This window comes from Garra rufa, chromosome 13 (genome assembly GCF_049309525.1).
Source record: "Garra rufa chromosome 13, GarRuf1.0, whole genome shotgun sequence".
In the NCBI taxonomy this organism is placed as follows: domain Eukaryota; kingdom Metazoa; phylum Chordata; class Actinopteri; order Cypriniformes; family Cyprinidae; genus Garra; species Garra rufa.
In genome coordinates this window covers 7,759,623-7,776,986 of record NC_133373.1, presented here as the reverse complement: position 1 = coordinate 7,776,986, position 17,364 = coordinate 7,759,623, and the positions used below count along the sequence as shown (strand labels likewise).

The following is a 17,364-nucleotide window of genomic DNA, read 5'->3' as shown; positions in this document are numbered from 1 at the left end:
AGTCTAAATAATTATGTAAGTGGATGAACGCTGTGTTGAAGAAACTGAATTTGACGAAAATGTGGTACAGTGAACAAAACTGTCTATACCTGTACATGTACGCCAGCCTGAGTGTGTATATGTGTGTGTGTGTGTGTGTGTGTGTGTGTGTGTGTGTGTGGAGGGGCGGCTGTGGGTCATCGTGTGATGGCTAATGGTTAATGGCTGACAGGTGGATGCACAAGCTGATGGTTGTCTCTCTCTCTCAGGCCTCAGGGGACTCATCCGTCTGTCATCACATACACACTGAGTGATAAGATAAGAGATAGATGCTACCAATGACTGTCAGTTACAAAGGAGACAAAAACATTTAAGCCTTTCAGTAACAAACAATTAAATTTGAATGAAAATTCATTTATATAAAATTATATAAATATATAAATTGTCCTATTTTTGCTGTGCTTTGGATCAAATAAACGCAGGCATGGTAAGCAGAAGAGACGTCTTTAAAAAACATTAAAAATATTACAGTGCAGAAACGTTTGACTGGTAGTGTGTATATTTATTTACATTTTTAAATGTTTCATTCAGTTATTTCAGTAATATTTCACAATAATATTGTTTTTACTGTATTTTATCAAATAAATGTAAAATAACTCTTTTCTATTTTAATACATTTTAAAAATTGAATATATTATTATGATTCAAAGCTGAATTTCATTCATTTCAATCATTACTCCAGTCTTCAGTGTCACATGATCCTTCAGAAACCATTCTAATATGCTGATTAGTTGCTCAATAAACATTTTTTTTGTGAAAAAGTTTAAAAGAACACCATTTATTTGAGATGGAATTATTCTGTTACGTTACAAATGTAAACAAATGTAAACACGCATCAAAGTCTGAAACTGAAGAGAAGAAATTGTTGAATAAAGAGATTTTTATAAGTATTCTCATAGCTTTATAGCATGTTGAACCACTGTTACATGGACTATTTTATTGACTTCTCTACTATCTTGAACTTGGTAGTTGTGTTGCTGTCTATGCAGGGTCAGAAAGTGCTCAGATTTGTGTTCTGAAGATGAACGCAGGTCTTACGGGTTTGGAACGACATGAGGGTGGGTAATTAATGACAGAACTGTCCCTTTAAATATCAAAACAGAAGAAGCAAGCACTGGTTAATAAACATGAGGTGCAGTAGTAGGTCTATACATTTAAAAACAAACACACACACACACACACACACAAATAAATACTCCATCCTACATACGGTCATAATCATAATCGTAAACCCAGCTGGTGTGATCAAACACATTCGGATTATTCATAGCGCTCTGTGGTCCAATCTGTAAACACACTCACAAATTAGTCATTACAATTTACTGCCAAGACGATAGAAACCCACATAAATTACCCAATATGGTCTTCACACCAACAAGCTAACAAGCGAAAACACTCACCAATTAGTCATAACATTACATTGTGCATTTGGCTTTTGTCAGCTGGACTGAATCCCGCATGAGTGCATCATGTCAGTCTCTCCAACCCAATGTCCTTAACACACAAGCTGTGACAATTTATCACACTCACTGGCTTACCTACAACATATATTACATACATATGCATGCAGGCTCCGCAGCAGATCTCCAAGATACGATCGTATATTCTGGCGAGCCGGTATTTGTGTGTGTAAATGAATTCATGGAGTGTGGCTGGTCTTTGAGGAGGCCCAGACTCTCACTGAGAGCATTCTACAATGCTTGCAAGGTCGCTGTGAATAACAGCCGAGTAGTGTTTACTGTAAGCACATCTGAGGACATGTCAGCAGTGTAACGCATTGATTAGCCCACTCGCTGCTGGGTCTTCAGTACTTGCTAAACTGTAAGGCTGTTTACTCATATAAAGCTCTTGAGGAGGCAGTTGAACAATAAAGTGGCACCTTAAGAGGTGCTTACAAAGACTAGGTACCTCTTTTTTACTACCCAGCACTAGAAACCAGGTTATTTGTATCTGTTTGAGTGTTTGTGGGTCAATGACAGTATGAGTGTCCACGATAAAGAAGAGAAAAAACATTTTAGAATCTGTCCAAAATTATTCATACCCTTCTCAATAATCAATAGAAAAGCTTTTATTGGCTATTACAGCAATCAAACGCTTCCTATAATTGCTGACCAGCTTTGTGCATGTCTCCACTGGTATTTTTGCCCAATTATCTTTAGTGATGAGCTCAAACTCTTTCAGGTTGGAGGGTCTCCTCGCCATCACCCTGATCTTTAGCTCCCTCCACAGATTCTCAATTGGATTTAAGTCAGGACTCTGGCTGGGCCACTGCAAAACGTTAATGTTTTTGTCTGCTAACCATTTCTTCACCACTTTTGCTGTGTGTTTTGAGTCGTTGTCGTGCTGAAATGCCCACTGGTGCCCAAGGCCGAGTTTCTCTGCAGACTGCCTGATGTTGTTGTTGAGAATTTTGATGTATTGCTCCTTTTTCATGGTGCCGTTTACTGTGATTAGGTTTCCTGGTCCACCGGCGGAAAAACACCCCCAAAACATTAGGTTCCCACCACCATGTTTGACAGTGGGGATGGTGTTCTTAGGGTTGAACCCTTCTCCTTTTTGACGCCAAATGAAGGCTACATCATTGTGGCCAAACAATTCAATTTTTGTTTCATCTGACCATAAAACAGAAGACCAGAAGTCGTCTTCTTTGTCCAGATGTGCATTTGCAAAGGCCAAGCGGGCTTTTGTTTTTTACCTCACTCACTATTCTCCTGGCCAGCACAGGTGTCACTTTTGGCTTCCGACCACGTCCTCTGAGATTTTTCACAGTGCGGAACATCTTGTATTTTTTAACAATACTTTGCACTGTAGCCACTGGAACTTCACAACATTTAGATATGGTCTTAAAGCCATTTCCTGACTTGTGAGCAGCCACAATGCGCAGCCGCAGGTCCTCAGTGAGCTCCTTTGTCTTAGCCAGAGCAGAGAGCTTCTGTTTTTTACCTGTTGAGTTGATTAAAACAGCTGTTCCCAATGAATCAGGGTAATTAGGATGCTTTAGAAAAGCTTGGACTATTTGGAATGGTATAGAACTTTGGATTGCAAAGGGTATGAATAATTTTGGACATGCCACTTTTTGTTCAAATGTAAATAAAAGCTGAGAAATATTTTTTTCCACAAAGATGGCTCTTGTACATTGTCATATTATCTTTTGGGAGAAGCCTGTGTCATTTCCTGTGTCTTGCTCGTTGAATAAAATTAACTTTAAGTCAGAATTTGACAGGTATGAATAATTTCGGGCTTGACTGTATGTGTGTGTGTGTGTGTATATATATATATATATATATATATATATATATACACACATTATATTATATATTAATATATATATATTATATTATATTACAAGTAAAAAATATATATATATACACAATTATATATACTGTATATAAAAATAGTTATAATGTAGTGACAAACAAAATGCTTCGGCAGTACACTTTAATCACATTTCAAAGAAGTAAATATGAAATTACATAAAAATAAAGCTAAAAGTACTCTTACCTTCAACTAATTGCATTTAATAGAAATATAAAGTATAATATATTTTCATTTAATAGTACATAACATTTAATTATGAAAAGCGCCCAAAAACTAATATACTTTAGTTTGCGCTTAAGTATATATATATATATATATATATTTTTTTTATATTGCCTTTTAAGTATATGCTAAATGTATATCTGTTTCCTTAGGGACCACATGACTTTTTAGTAATTTAATTATTTTAATTAGGCTTTTTTTCTTGAGTATGATATCAGGACGGTGGTAACACCCTGACATTTTTGACTTTATAGACCTCAATAGTATTAAAATGAATATTATGTCCTTGCTCATTATAGAAGAGGTGTATTCAAGTCAAGAGTATCCATGAATTGCATTTTAAACGCATTTTTATTCATTTAAAAAGCAGACACAAAAATGAGTGCCATGTCTTTGACCCTTGTATTTTAATGAATAGCTTTCTGTTGAGTGTATTCACTGAAACTAGTCAATTACCTCGTGATATTTCCTCAAGAACGCAATGAGACATGAGTACATACAAGTTGTCAGCGCTCTTTAAACCCAGTTTAAACTGCCATTCCAAGCACTCTACGCTATATAACACTCTCGAACAGCCACTATATATAGTAGCTGACTATATATCCTACCTGAGCCCCCGTGAGAGGTGTGACACCAAGAGGGCAAACAGGAGAGAATGGGGACAGTGAGCGTCCTAGAGGTGATGAAGTGCGTAGGGAGGGCTGCTCTACACGTCACACATAGGGGGAAAAGTCTCCAATAATGGGAAGGCCGACAGATGCTCCAGTTTCCTTGACAGAAATGGAGGTCAAGTGGAGATTTATGTAAAAGGGAAAACAGGCAGCGAGGGAGAGAAGAGGAAAGTGCATATTATGACTTTAACTAGTGGATGGGGAGGACAGAGCAGCAAAGCAATGATTTTACCCAGACAGCACCGAAAAGAAATGAGCCAGAGGAAGTGCCTTAAAACGGTAGGGAAATGGTGGATTACAGGCTTTTCCAGGCATTTTTGTCTTAGATGCTTCTACAGCAGCATCAGTAAGGCTTAAGTAGCTCTTCATCAACACCAAATCAGAAATATGTTCTTCTTAACTCATATTATGCTGAAAATCTTGAACATCCTACCATGTTCAAGGCCCTTATTTTCAACTTCAATAAGTTCAGGGTTAAAGGTTTACTTCCCCTTTCAGAATCTGGAAAAATGTTAATTGTTTTACCAAAATAAGAGGGATCATACAAAATGCATGAGTTCATGAGTCTCTAGTTTGTCCTGAACAGTTAAACTGCCTGCTGTTCTTCCGAAAAATCCTTCAGGTCCCTTAAATTCTTTGGTTTTCCAGCATTTTTGTGTTTTTGAACCCTTTCCAACAATGACTATATGGTTTTGAGATCCAACACTGAGGACAACTGAGGGACTCATATGCAACTATTACAGAAGGTTCAAACACTCACTGATGCTCCAGAAGGAAAAACCATACATTAAAAGCCAGGGGGTGAAAACTTTTTGAATTTGAAGATCAGGGTAAATTTTACTTATTTTGTCTTCTTGAAAACATGTAACTATGTTCTGCAGCCTCTGAAGGGCAGTAATAAATGGGGGGGGGGGGAAATATGATATTTAGGCAGCATAAGAAAAATGTACACATCTCCATTCTGTTCAAAAGTTTTCATTCCCGGATCTTAATGCATGGTTTTTCCTTCTGGAGTATCAGTGAGGGTTTGAACCTTCTGTAATAGCTTCATATGAGTCCCTCAGTTGTCCTCAGTGTGAAAAGATGGATCTCAAAATTATACAGTTATTGTTGGAAAGGGTTCAAATACACAAAAATGCTGGAAAACCAAAGAATGTGTGGGACCTGAAGGATTTTTCTGAAGAACAGCAGGCAGTTTAACTGTTCGGGACAAATAAGGGACTCATGAACAACTATCACTAAACAATAAAACTATTATTACAACTTTTATTTTCTCTTGTGGACTATATGTAAACATTTTTTATGTGAAATATCTTATTCAGGTGAGTACTAAATAAAAAATAACATGCATTTTGTATGATCCCTCTTATTTTGGTCAAATAATTAACATTTTGCAACAACTGTAAGCTCAAGATCTGAAAGCATTCTGACCCTTCAGTGATCACGTTCAAAGCCTAGAAAGGTAAGGACATCATTAAAAATAGTCCATGTGACTTCAATAATGTTATGAAGCTTTGAGAATACTTCACATTGGATTTCATCAAAACTATCTTAATTTGTGTTCTGAAGATGAATGAAGGTCTTACAGGTTTGGAACAACATGAAGGTGAGTAATTAATGACAGAATTTTTATTTTTAGACAAACTATGCCTTTAAACAGTAGTTACATACGGCATATCAGACATGCTGGAAGTAAGAGTCCTGAGCTGTAGTTCATTTTTGCAAAGTTGCCCTAACTAGGCAGCAATTTTTATGCTAAGGGCTACAAAAAGCACACAACCAGCGCCCTAGGCTGCTTAATTGACCATTATTTCCCATTTATCTCTCAAGACGCTTGCGCTGACTGACTCTCAAGTCAAGACGATTGGGAAAGGCTCGAGGTCTTGGCAGCGAAGCTGCCGCATCAGACTAGTTACCAAAGCCAACAAAGACATCATCGGGCTCTAGTGCCAAGCATGAATAAATAAACATCCAATTGAGAAATGTCTCACACACTTTCTTAAAATGCACAATTTCTAAAGTCTTTGGCAGAAGGATCAGTCCAGTAATCATGAGCTGCTGCAAAGACAGAATGTATGTAATTACACTTTATAGATTTTTTGTTTTCACATAAAATTCATTAAAGTTGCTTGCTAATATTAGGTGTGAATTGAGAATACCATTGGTTCAGTCTGAGAGGTGAAGCCAGCGTGGAATTGACTGTTGCAATAATATAAGCTTTTAAATACGAAAACGCTCACAATGGTAGTTGGATGTACGTCTGAGTATAAATCTAAATATGAGTACCTTATTCTCACAGTCATAAAAGGAGCCAAAAGAGACTTCTTTGATGTTGACTTCTAACCCATTTCCACCAGCGCTTTAAAGCTAGGCTGCTCTTTTTGTAGATGATACACTGCACAGCATTCTGCCTCAAAACTGCCTTTGCATTATATTTGGGTTTTGCATCTATTGCACAATGAAGCAGTAACTGTTTTGTGCTACCAGGAGTGCTTGAGCCACATATTTAAAGAGATAGTTCACCCAAAAATTAATTACTCACCCTCATGTCAGCAAGGGTCCTACCACGGTCAAAGCACAGAAATGCAGTAAGGACGTTGCTAAAATAGTCCATGTGACATTAGTTGTTCAACAGTAATTTTATGATGCTATGAGAATACTTTTTGTGCACAAAGAAAACAAAAAACGACTTTATTTCTTGTTTATGATCAGAGGAATGCACACACATGATTCATGGTACTCTCGTTGCAATCGTTGATTGTATTTTTGTTTTCTTTGTGCACAAAAAGTTTTCTCGTAACATCATATAATTATGGCTGGAACACTGATGTCAGATGGACTATTTTAACAACGTTTCTTTTCATTGACTATGGTAGTACCCTTGCTGTCTACGGAGGGTCAGAGAGCTCTCAGATTTCATCAAAAATATCTTAATTTGTGTTCCAAAGATGAATGAATGTCTTACAGGTTTGGAATGACATGAGGGGAGTAATTAATGACAGCAAAATCCCAAATACAGCAAAAGTCTTTCATCAAGGTAGGTGGACACTTTAGCTCCATAAAAATATTTGTACTTTCAGTACTGAATTTAATAAAGATCTTCATTCTTGACTATTGAAGAAGGTATACAGGTGTAATAGCTTCCATACTATATATTTTGACCAAACAGAAAACTTAGTACCGCTGGCACTTCAAAATGAGCTGCAGTTCACTTCACTGCCTTTTTATTTTTATTAAACTTCATGAATCTGACACTTGCTCCTGTGGGTTTATGGGACAGTCCACCGGTTGCACACTTCACAATCTCAGCAAAGATTGTCACTCAGGTATAGTCGCCTGAATATTTTAATATTGTGACATCCGACGTTTAAAACACTGCTTTTACATATATATCCGCATAAGCGGATGCGTCAGAGGAAAACGCTTTTAACTAGTATACTACTGGTTGCATAGCAACGACAGAAAATCAGCGTCAGAATTCTGCAGGGTCAGTTCCAGATCCCAGTGATCCCTACATCTTCATAACCTACTTTATAATAGGAATATTACAATGTAAATCCACTTCAAATCTCACAGTCGATACAGAGTGTTATTTAACTGCTCGTAATGTACAAAATAAGGCTTTTAAGAAGGACTCAACTACATTTATCATGGGAAACACATCTAAACGGCCGTATCGTGACCATATGAAAGATGAGAAGGAATTTATTTTATACACACACGTAGAGAGAGAGCGCGCGCGCTCGCGTGAGATGCTGTAGCACCTTTAAAGCGATGACATCATGACAATTTTGAGCCACTGATGACAGAAAGCCTCATCTTTAAGCGATAATCACTTGGCAAAGAGAAGAAAGCACGAACACAAGCCAACATGAATAATGAATGGCATCGAAATCGAGCTAAATCGTCAGGCTAAACTGAACGCCTCCACACAAGCGTGAATGCGGCCACTGCGTCTGTCTGCTGCAGGAGGAAAAAAAAAACTGTCGCATCATTTCTAGTGGATCAGACATTAAGTACAATATGTCACGGACGATATTCCCCGCACCCTCAGAACTACTGCTCACTTGAGAGTACACAGTGTACTGACTGGCGTTACAACGCACTGCACCTATGGTGTCGATGACTCCCTATAATAAAGAGCGAAGAATCAAAGAACGCAAATCGTGTCGATGATATCGAGCGTAGGAAGGAGGGATGTCGCTCCTGAGGGACGCACGGGGAGCCTGAGAAACCCGATGCCCGTCTCGCCGGCGGTCTCAGAGAGTTGAGCAGCCAGGGAGAATGAATCCTCAGATGCACTCTGAGACTCACCTCAGTAACACACTGTGTACTTTCAGCGCCCTGATGCGCATACTGATGCCACAGATTTCACGTGAGCACAATGTTCATTGAGAGAAACGCACATGCTTAGAGTGATACTCGCGCATGCACTCCGATCTGGTCTGTAGCAGGTGAGAGACGAGCGGGACGCTTACCTCCACACTTGTCCCATCTGAAGGATGTGTATGAGCGTCTGCCAGATCCACACTGATAGGCGACAGCACCTGGCCCTGCCGTACACCCCTGGGCTGGTGGCTCTCCGGCCGCTGCTGAGACCCTCCACGACGCCCAAGCCGCCCCCCGTGTAATCCTGCACGAACCACCTGAAGCTCAAGATCTGGACCAGCACCGACGGCACCAGCACGAAGAACAGTGTGAGTCCGAACCAGAGGTAGTCCTGCTTGACGTAGTAGTCGAGCGCAAGCCATAAGTCGGTGCCCACGTCCCAGAAGAAGACGAGGAGCGCAAGGACGATCCACAGGCAGTCCAACCACAGGCGCTCCTCGGGAGGTGGCCGCCTGACGTCTCTCCCCTTGCCCAGGAGGTAATGCAGACAGGCGCTCCGGCAGCCCCAGTAGCACGACGAGGTGTTGCAGCAGTGGCAGATGTGGAAGGAGCTGCCCTGCCGCGGGTCGTCCTCGCAGCCCCCCACCGCCTCATCCAGGTTGTGCAGCTGGGCGAAACCGGTGACGACCCCCCGACCGTCGGATTTCGCTGCCATCTTGCTCTCCAAAGCGCACACCTCCGGTTTCCGAGGCTCGTGACGTCACTTCCCCGACACCTGTTTCTCCAGAGTACCCCTAATGAGGTAGCCATGGAGTTGTGGGGTGACGGTGACGCCGGAGAGGCAGAGCATCCTCCTGCGGCGCCTCCGGACGGCGAAGTCAGCGCTGTTGTAGTCCTCGAGCCGGCAAAGGTCAGAGACGAACTCCTGGAAGCGGGCTCTTGTCACCTGCGCATCGTGTCCGCAGCGTCCCCGCACAGGGAGCGAGCGAGCGCGGGACTGTTCCCTGAGACACCCGACGCCGCTGACTGGATGTCTCGACTGAACAGAGACGCGCAGCCTTACTCATCTAGGATGCCACCTAGTGCTCGATTCGACACCTCGGGACTGGACGTTGCTGAGTGATGTAATGCTGTAGTGAGCACGCCGTTCGTCTTCTTAACCCTTTCACACATCCGAAAAGATGCTCACGTGGAAATTTTAGACTGTAATGCCATTCTCCTTTCTGTGCCATCAAGATGATCATGATTCAATATAATGAAATAAACGCATTTAAATGAGTCTTATACAAGATGTGCATACAAATCCACTCACTCGCAACGTGTTTGCAGTCAGGTATGCGCATCTGTGCTGTCCTGTTTGTGACAAACAACTCTCTTCGGTGGAAACTAGAAAAGCTCAGTACATTTGTACGCGTAACAGCCTCTCCCTGGATGGAAGTAGCAATAAAGGTAGAGTACATCTGTAAAATGAGGCGCGAAAAATATTGTTGTGTCAAGAAAACTGTCCGTATGGGAACGCGCGTGTGCTGTCCATGACGCGCACAGCCGGGACTGTTTGTACGAAGCTGTTTCTTCCTTATTCGATTACGAGTGTGTTGTAAAGGGGTGGATTAATTGATTGCTTGATTCATTTGTTTGTTTATCTGTCTATTCTGTTGTATTTTTCTGCTGTTTAAAATATATCTATGAAATTAAAATTCTCGTTATTTGTCACTCTGCAATTTTGAGAGTTTTAATAAATAATATTTTTATATAAATATACCTTTTGATAACGTTTCTGTGTTTTAAAACAGTTCACACTTGTAACTGTAATTACTGACAGCCAACACTGATTTGCTAGTGGAAGCTGATCAAGCTTGTCAACCATACAACCCGTAAAAATTCTCTATCCTTATTTTCCCCTTATATATATATATATATTTTTTTTGCTTCTAGCTATTATTAGCTATACAAAACAGCTCGTTTTGCTGCTTATTATTGCAAACTAATATGTCTTCATATTATTTGAATGTATAATCTTAATGATCACACTAGTATAGTGCAAAATGTTTTACCGTTTACACACTGTCATTCATTATTTCCCTAGACCCAAGACCATCAAGCAGTTCAAGCTGGATTAAAATGTTTTTTCAGCAGGAATTTTGGAAAAATTTGAAGAATGCACGTCATCAATCGGCAATACTGGAGGTGCTGAGCATAAACAATGCCACTGAACCAATTGAATATTTTGCTAATTATTGCTGCTGAAAATGGTCAGTTATTGTCATGTTTTGGACTGTAATGTGGAAGTAGTTGTTTTCTGGTAATGTGTGAGATTTCTGGTTCATAAGCTGCCGTAGGGAAATAACGAGATGAATAACGAAGTGCAGTAAACGGTAAAACTGTTTGCACTACAAACCACTGTGTTCATTATTAAGATAATACATTCAAATAATATGGTAAGGCACACCAGTTTGCAATATCGAGCAGCAAAACAAGCTGTTTTGTACAGCTGGATGCGGATGGCCACATTAAATTAAATTAACAAATGGCCACGGCCGCTCTTACGGGAAACATAAGGTGGATAGACTGCCAAAATTTGTAACAAATCAAGGAGAAGTGCAAAATTGTCTGAGGAACAAAAGGCATTTGTAGTTGGCCAAACTGAACCAGGATTTCCAGGGCAAGAATCTTGACAACATTTGTGTTTGTTTTTATCATTTCCAATCAATATTAGGCTAATATCTTAATTAATATTGCTGGTATCTTTACCATTTGTCAAAATATTGTGCCCTTTCCTGCTTACTAAGTCCTTCTCTTTATGATTTAACAGCTTTGTTTTTTCCATGGTTTAGACAGCATAAATTAGCAGAACAACATATTCAGTAGTACATTTACCTTGCAATGTTGTTTACATTCGAGTATCGCCAATATGGCCGTGTATCCGAGTAACTTACCAAACCATGACATAAGTGCAAATCCTCTATTCCTCAACAGCCCACATCCACATGGTATACATACCATTTGTTAGACTCCTAAGTTCAGCCTTTATTCTTTGAAAACCCATGGCATCAGCAGCTGATCTGCACTCTCAGTGCCTTGACTCAGGTTTCCTCCAGGTATCAATCAAACTGAAAAAAGAGCAAGCGGTAGAAAAAGAAAACTTCAATCCTTGCCAAAAGCATCGCTGTTATCCTAAGAAAAAAACTTACCACATAGCACTTGAGCTCTGATTACAAAACAAAGTGCTTTGTCTGCCAGCAAAGCAGTGCCCAATGCAGTATTGCCGTCCAATGCCACCGCTACGACTCTGTCTCACCCGCCCACAAGCCATTGTAAATCCTTAACACCTGTGGAAGTGCCAGGGAAGCATTACTAGATTAAGACAGTGCCACTGTTACAGTAATAAGATGATCTCACACTACAGTCCCACTGGTTACCAATAGGCTTAGATCATAGCAGAAGGCACAGGCATGGTGGCATTACAGTATTCAACATTTTTATTACAGCTGCCCTTTGTTAACTAATGATATGTGAGACAATGACACTTCTCTGCCAACCCTTCCCATTTGGTTTCAACTGCATTTGATGTGAATTACTTGAAAGCACGATGTTCAGAGAATGTGTGCACTGCCTCATCTGGCATTCATAAACGGTTCCTGTACCTAAGGAAATGTTTGGAAATCATTCATAAATGCAGTGACTTTGAATTTGCACAGTGCTGCAGGTCTGGTGTGAAGTTCTTCAAATTAAGTTCTACACACTGTCAGTGTCTCTTCTGGGGTTCAGAGCCGAAGGAAACTTCACAGACGTGTTTGATGAGCGGCATAAGCTGGAATAACTAGCACTTCTCGGCTAATAATGTAAAAAGCTACTATCAAAGTGGCCTGAAGCAAAGAGAAACAGTCTGAGATTCAGTGTCGTGCATGGTGTTGCATTTAATTGGTGTCATGCACAATGATAGGAAACAAACAATTATTTTATATAGTATGCAATATTAAAAAACAGGTCTTCACAGATCATTTTAAAACCTTTGTGCGTCCATGTTAAGGATATGCTTGAAATGCAGTAATGCTAGAACCAAGATATCACAGAAATAAGGCCCTTTGAAATTTTATTTTATTTTTTTTCCCGAATTCCATTTAATTTTTTTCAATATTCCGTTTTTTTTTTATTTCATTTTAATTTTTATACATTGTTTTTTTTTCAGAAATATTATGTTGTGTATTTACATTTTTCTGGTAAATAAATTTTGGTGAATAATTTTTATGGTAAACATTCCTTATAAAAATGTTTTAATATTTTTATTAGTAGTAGTAGTACCCATTAATAGCAATATTTCTGTCAGTTTCTTCAAGTTTAATCGAACTTTTATTTTGACGGGTTGCTGTAAAGACGTTTAATTTTCTGTTTGTGTATGATATGAGAATAGTTTTTTCTTGAAAGAAACGGTAAAATGCTAATGAAGCGACTCTCAGAGCAGTTCTATAGATTATGTTTATGTGTTCATGTACTAATGTATTAAGGCAGCAGAGATATACAGAAAATGCAAGATTCATATTTAAATAGTCTTTTTGCGCTTAATATTCACAGACACTAGTCCATATAGTGTTTTGATTTAAGTGTACTGACCTACTTTTGATTTATTCATCCAAAACAGGCAAATTCCGTGACATTCTGCATTATACAGTATGCGTGGAGCGTTCTTTAGAACTTCTGCATAATGATAAGCCAGCTCATAAACTTCTGCTGAAGCTCATTTTATATGTGCTATATATAGGTGGACACTCTTAAGACTACTCTACTGCCTCGTTCTTATCAGAAACTGAGAAAAATAGTAATTGCAACATCATAAATAATGATAGCGGCATGAACATTCAGTTTCAAATTATTTACCAACATTTAAATGCGAGTCTGGTAATTCCAGGAGACCTGCATAGTTGTATATTTAAATGCTGACAGCTAAAAACTATTATAACATGTTTAGGCTAACATTAGCTAGCTAGCGATACTTCTCTTCAAGGACATCTTAATCGTATTCTTGATAATCAACTTGCCTTCATAGTCATGAACACATTTTTAAAATCTTGTAATATTTTGAAACCTTCATTATTTTTCAATTCTACAGCTGTGCAATAAAATTCACTTCAAATATTCACTTTTCATTTATAAACACGACAACTAAGTCTTTTTAAGATAAAAATAACATGAAATTACCCGTATAACCAGAAGATGGCAGCAGAGGATCAATCATTGCTGCAGCTGCCATTTCAACTCCCTAGTTTTTTCAAGACGTCTTGCTTTTCGATTTATTATAAAATTACTAGTATAATAAATTGTAGTCTTTTTACCGCACTGAAGTATATAGTATAGCAAGTGCAGAAATTCATTAAAATAAATAAATAAGCTCAGACACAAACAGCCTATAAGGGTGAATTATTTAAATACTTATATATAGTTCACTACAAATTAAATAAGTTAAATATTAATGGTAAAATAATTAAATAATGCACTTAGTATGAATCGATATGAATTTGAAATATTTTATATAATTTATTAACTACGTCTTTTAAGCTTTATCTTGAACTGTAAAAGCTATTAAATAGCCTATATTTAACCAACACAAACGTGTTACTGTTGTAGTTTTGTTACTCTGAATTTAGTCTGAATTATTTAATGCACAGCTCTTTTTTTGACATCAGCTTTTCAGATTATTCGTCCGGTTATTACTGTCAATCATAGCAATGATTTGCGCATATTTAGCCGATTTACTCACATATTTTTTTTTTAAATGCTGTTTGTCATTCTTGAAATGGAATACATGGACGTTTGGTCCTCTTAGACAAACAAAACTTTTCTTGTATTGTGAATTGATTATGAAGAGAAAACGACCCTATAGCGGCCTATGAACCAGATGTCTCCCCTACAGGCTTACTTTCCTGTTGAAGAATAAGGTGGAGAGTATTTATTTGTATATTTTTTCATTTTTGGGTGATTTATTATTAAAGTACTTTAAGCCTTTATCTTCTTAATAGGTGTCGCACTGTGATAATAACAAAAACAGATCTTCACAGATATTTTTAAAACCATTTCTCTGCCATGTAGCTATGTTGAGGACTGATATGCTATAACATGGGATGAAAATGTATTCTAATGAATGCCTGGCTTCATACACGCCGCTCAAGTTTCTCAGTCAGGAGAGTGTGTTTTTTCCCACAAACGGCATGCATTTTTAATGAGAGCAAATGGAGCCGCATATTTTTTGGGGGGAGTGTGGGGTTCATGGCACACATGTAACTCAAGCTAAATAATGCAGTGACTGTAATCGCTCACGGCGCTCAAGAGACGCCAGACACTCATCTTCTTCCTCAACAGGAGGCCACTCTGCTCCCAGCAGGATTCTGCTAAGACTACAGCAGGAGCCATGTTGTGAATTCATACAGGTGTACACATGTGCGCGTGTACACACACATGCTTCACCGAAAAATTATCTTTATGTAAGTCAACATGAAATACTGCACTCTCAAAAGACCAGAAAATAAATAAATACTGTAAAAAAAATCTCTATTTTTAATTTTTTTTTCTATTTTTTATGCCAAAAATAATTAAGATTTTAATTAAAGATATTATGGTATTATGATATTATGATATTATGATATAGACTTAAATTTTGATTAGTAATATGCATTGCTAAGAATTTCATTTGGACAACTTTAATGGTTATTTTCTCTCTTTTTTTTTTTTTGGACCTTCAGATTCCAGATTTTCAAATAGTTTTATCTCAGCCAAATATTATCCTATTCTAACAAACCATACTTCAAAGGAAAAGATTATTTACTCAGCTTTCAGATGATGTATATGTCCCTTAAAGGAGAACTCCGGTGTGATTTTGACCTAAAGTGTATTGAATCATGATACCGAGTGTAAACGTACCTTGCATATCTCATCTCGTCTTGTCCACTGCTGTCCGAAATCTGGGGTCAGTTATCCGATGCTCACAACAGGTTGTCAATGAAAGTCAATCGGGCATCGAAGGAGCCATGTAAATAAATCACTGTTTTACGCCATTTACGAGGCACAAAGTAGCTCCAGACTTCATTGGTAGACTTCCAAGGGCCCTGACATTTAAAACGAGACATTGAGAACTCAGAAAAAGCACCGGTAGTTTATTTACAAGTAGATTTATACAGACAGTAACTGCAAGAAGTTTAGCGGCCGCCGCCATCTTAAATGTAGTCACGATAAGTCGAGTGTCGAGCACGAAGGAAACTACAACCTGATACGTTGATAACCTGATGAATTCCATGGTGCTCGACACTCGACTTATCGTGACTACATTTAAGATGGCGGCGGCCGCTAAACTTCTTGCAGTTACTGTCTGTATAAATCTACTTGTAAATAAACTACCGGTGCTTTTTCTGAGTTCTCAGTGTCTCGTTTTAAATGTCAGGGCCCTTGGAAGTCTACCAATGAAGTCTGGAGCTACTTTGTGCCTCGTAAATGGCGTAAAACAGTGATTTATTTACATGGCTCCTTCGATGCCCGATTGACTTTCATTGACAACCTGTTGTGAGCATCGGATAACTGACCCCAGATTTCGGACAGCAGTGGACAAGACGAGATGAGATATGCAAGGTACGTTTACACTCGGTATCATGATTCAATACACTTTAGGTCAAAATCACACCGGAGTTCTCCTTTAAGACAATTTTTTTTGTGTGGTCCAGGGTCACAAATAAAACTATACATAATATTTTATAATACTATATGTAATGTTGTTATATAAGATTCTTGAAATGTTATAATGCAGTACAATAATAGAACCTAGATATCACAGAAATAAAAAATTATATCATTAGGATTGTGTATGGATTGTAGGATTGTGTATTTAGGAAGTGTATTTATTTATTTTAACCCCCTTAAACCATTGTGAAATAATAGTACTTTATTTAATTTAATTTTATTTTATTTTAGAGTTTGTTTACTGGTTAACATTAGATCACTTCAAGATGCAAGACTCTCTTTTAAATTCCTTTGCCATTAAAAATAGTCTCTTTTTTTGTGCTAATTGCCAAAAATTCTCACGTCAGCAATGTTCTTAAGTCAGCGATGCCATAAGACTTAGACTTAATAGAAGCAGTGTCTATTTCCTGAAATACATTTCAGAACTGTTTGTTCAGTTCCACAAGTGCACAGTCCACAGTTCAGATAGTGAAAATAAACAGTCCTGATTGTGCAAATTACATAAATTCTTTCCTTGATAAGGCCAAAAATTACATGTTTTTTTTCTTATCAAGCATTTTAAATGAGGTTTATTTACCACATATTACACACAAATAAATTCTACTCTTGGTCTAACATGTTACATATCTGCTAAGTGGAAAATAACTAAAACTAAACCTAATATATTTGCAAGCAAAAATAATATCAAATACAATGAGTTGCATTCAGTTTAGTAAATCCATTTTTGACACAACATTTGACTTTTTGTGTGTTGTATTTGATATTGGTAACCTGTCAATCTTCCACAGAAATGGCAAAGCTAAAGCTTAGTGATCATATTCTATAAACCTGTAGAGGACACTAAATATTATGCATATTTAATTATACTATACCATGCTGAAAAAAACAATAGAAACCATCACAGAAATTTTAATGGTTTTCATGACAAATACCATGACAAACATCAACTTTTCAACTATTAAAACCATTAAAAATGGGTTTCCATAGTGTGTTTTGTGAAAAACACTACCAGTCAAAAGTTTTTGAACAGTAAGATTTTTAATGTTTTTTTAGAGAAGCCTGC

At 38.0% G+C, this 17,364-nt stretch overlaps 1 protein-coding gene across 1 annotated transcript in view; it reads right to left on the bottom strand.

Annotated features, from left to right (window-relative positions):
- Nucleotides 1-10,201, bottom strand: part of xkr6b (XK, Kell blood group complex subunit-related family, member 6b) — a 111,538-nt gene extending 101,337 nt beyond the window's left edge. Inside the window, exon 1 of the mRNA XM_073816949.1 lies at nt 8,729-10,201. Coding sequence (XP_073673050.1) covers nt 8,729-9,294 — 566 coding nt within the window. The 5' untranslated portion in view covers nt 9,295-10,201. The remainder of the gene's footprint in view (nt 1-8,728) is intronic.
- Nucleotides 10,202-17,364: the final 7,163 nt, after the last annotated feature.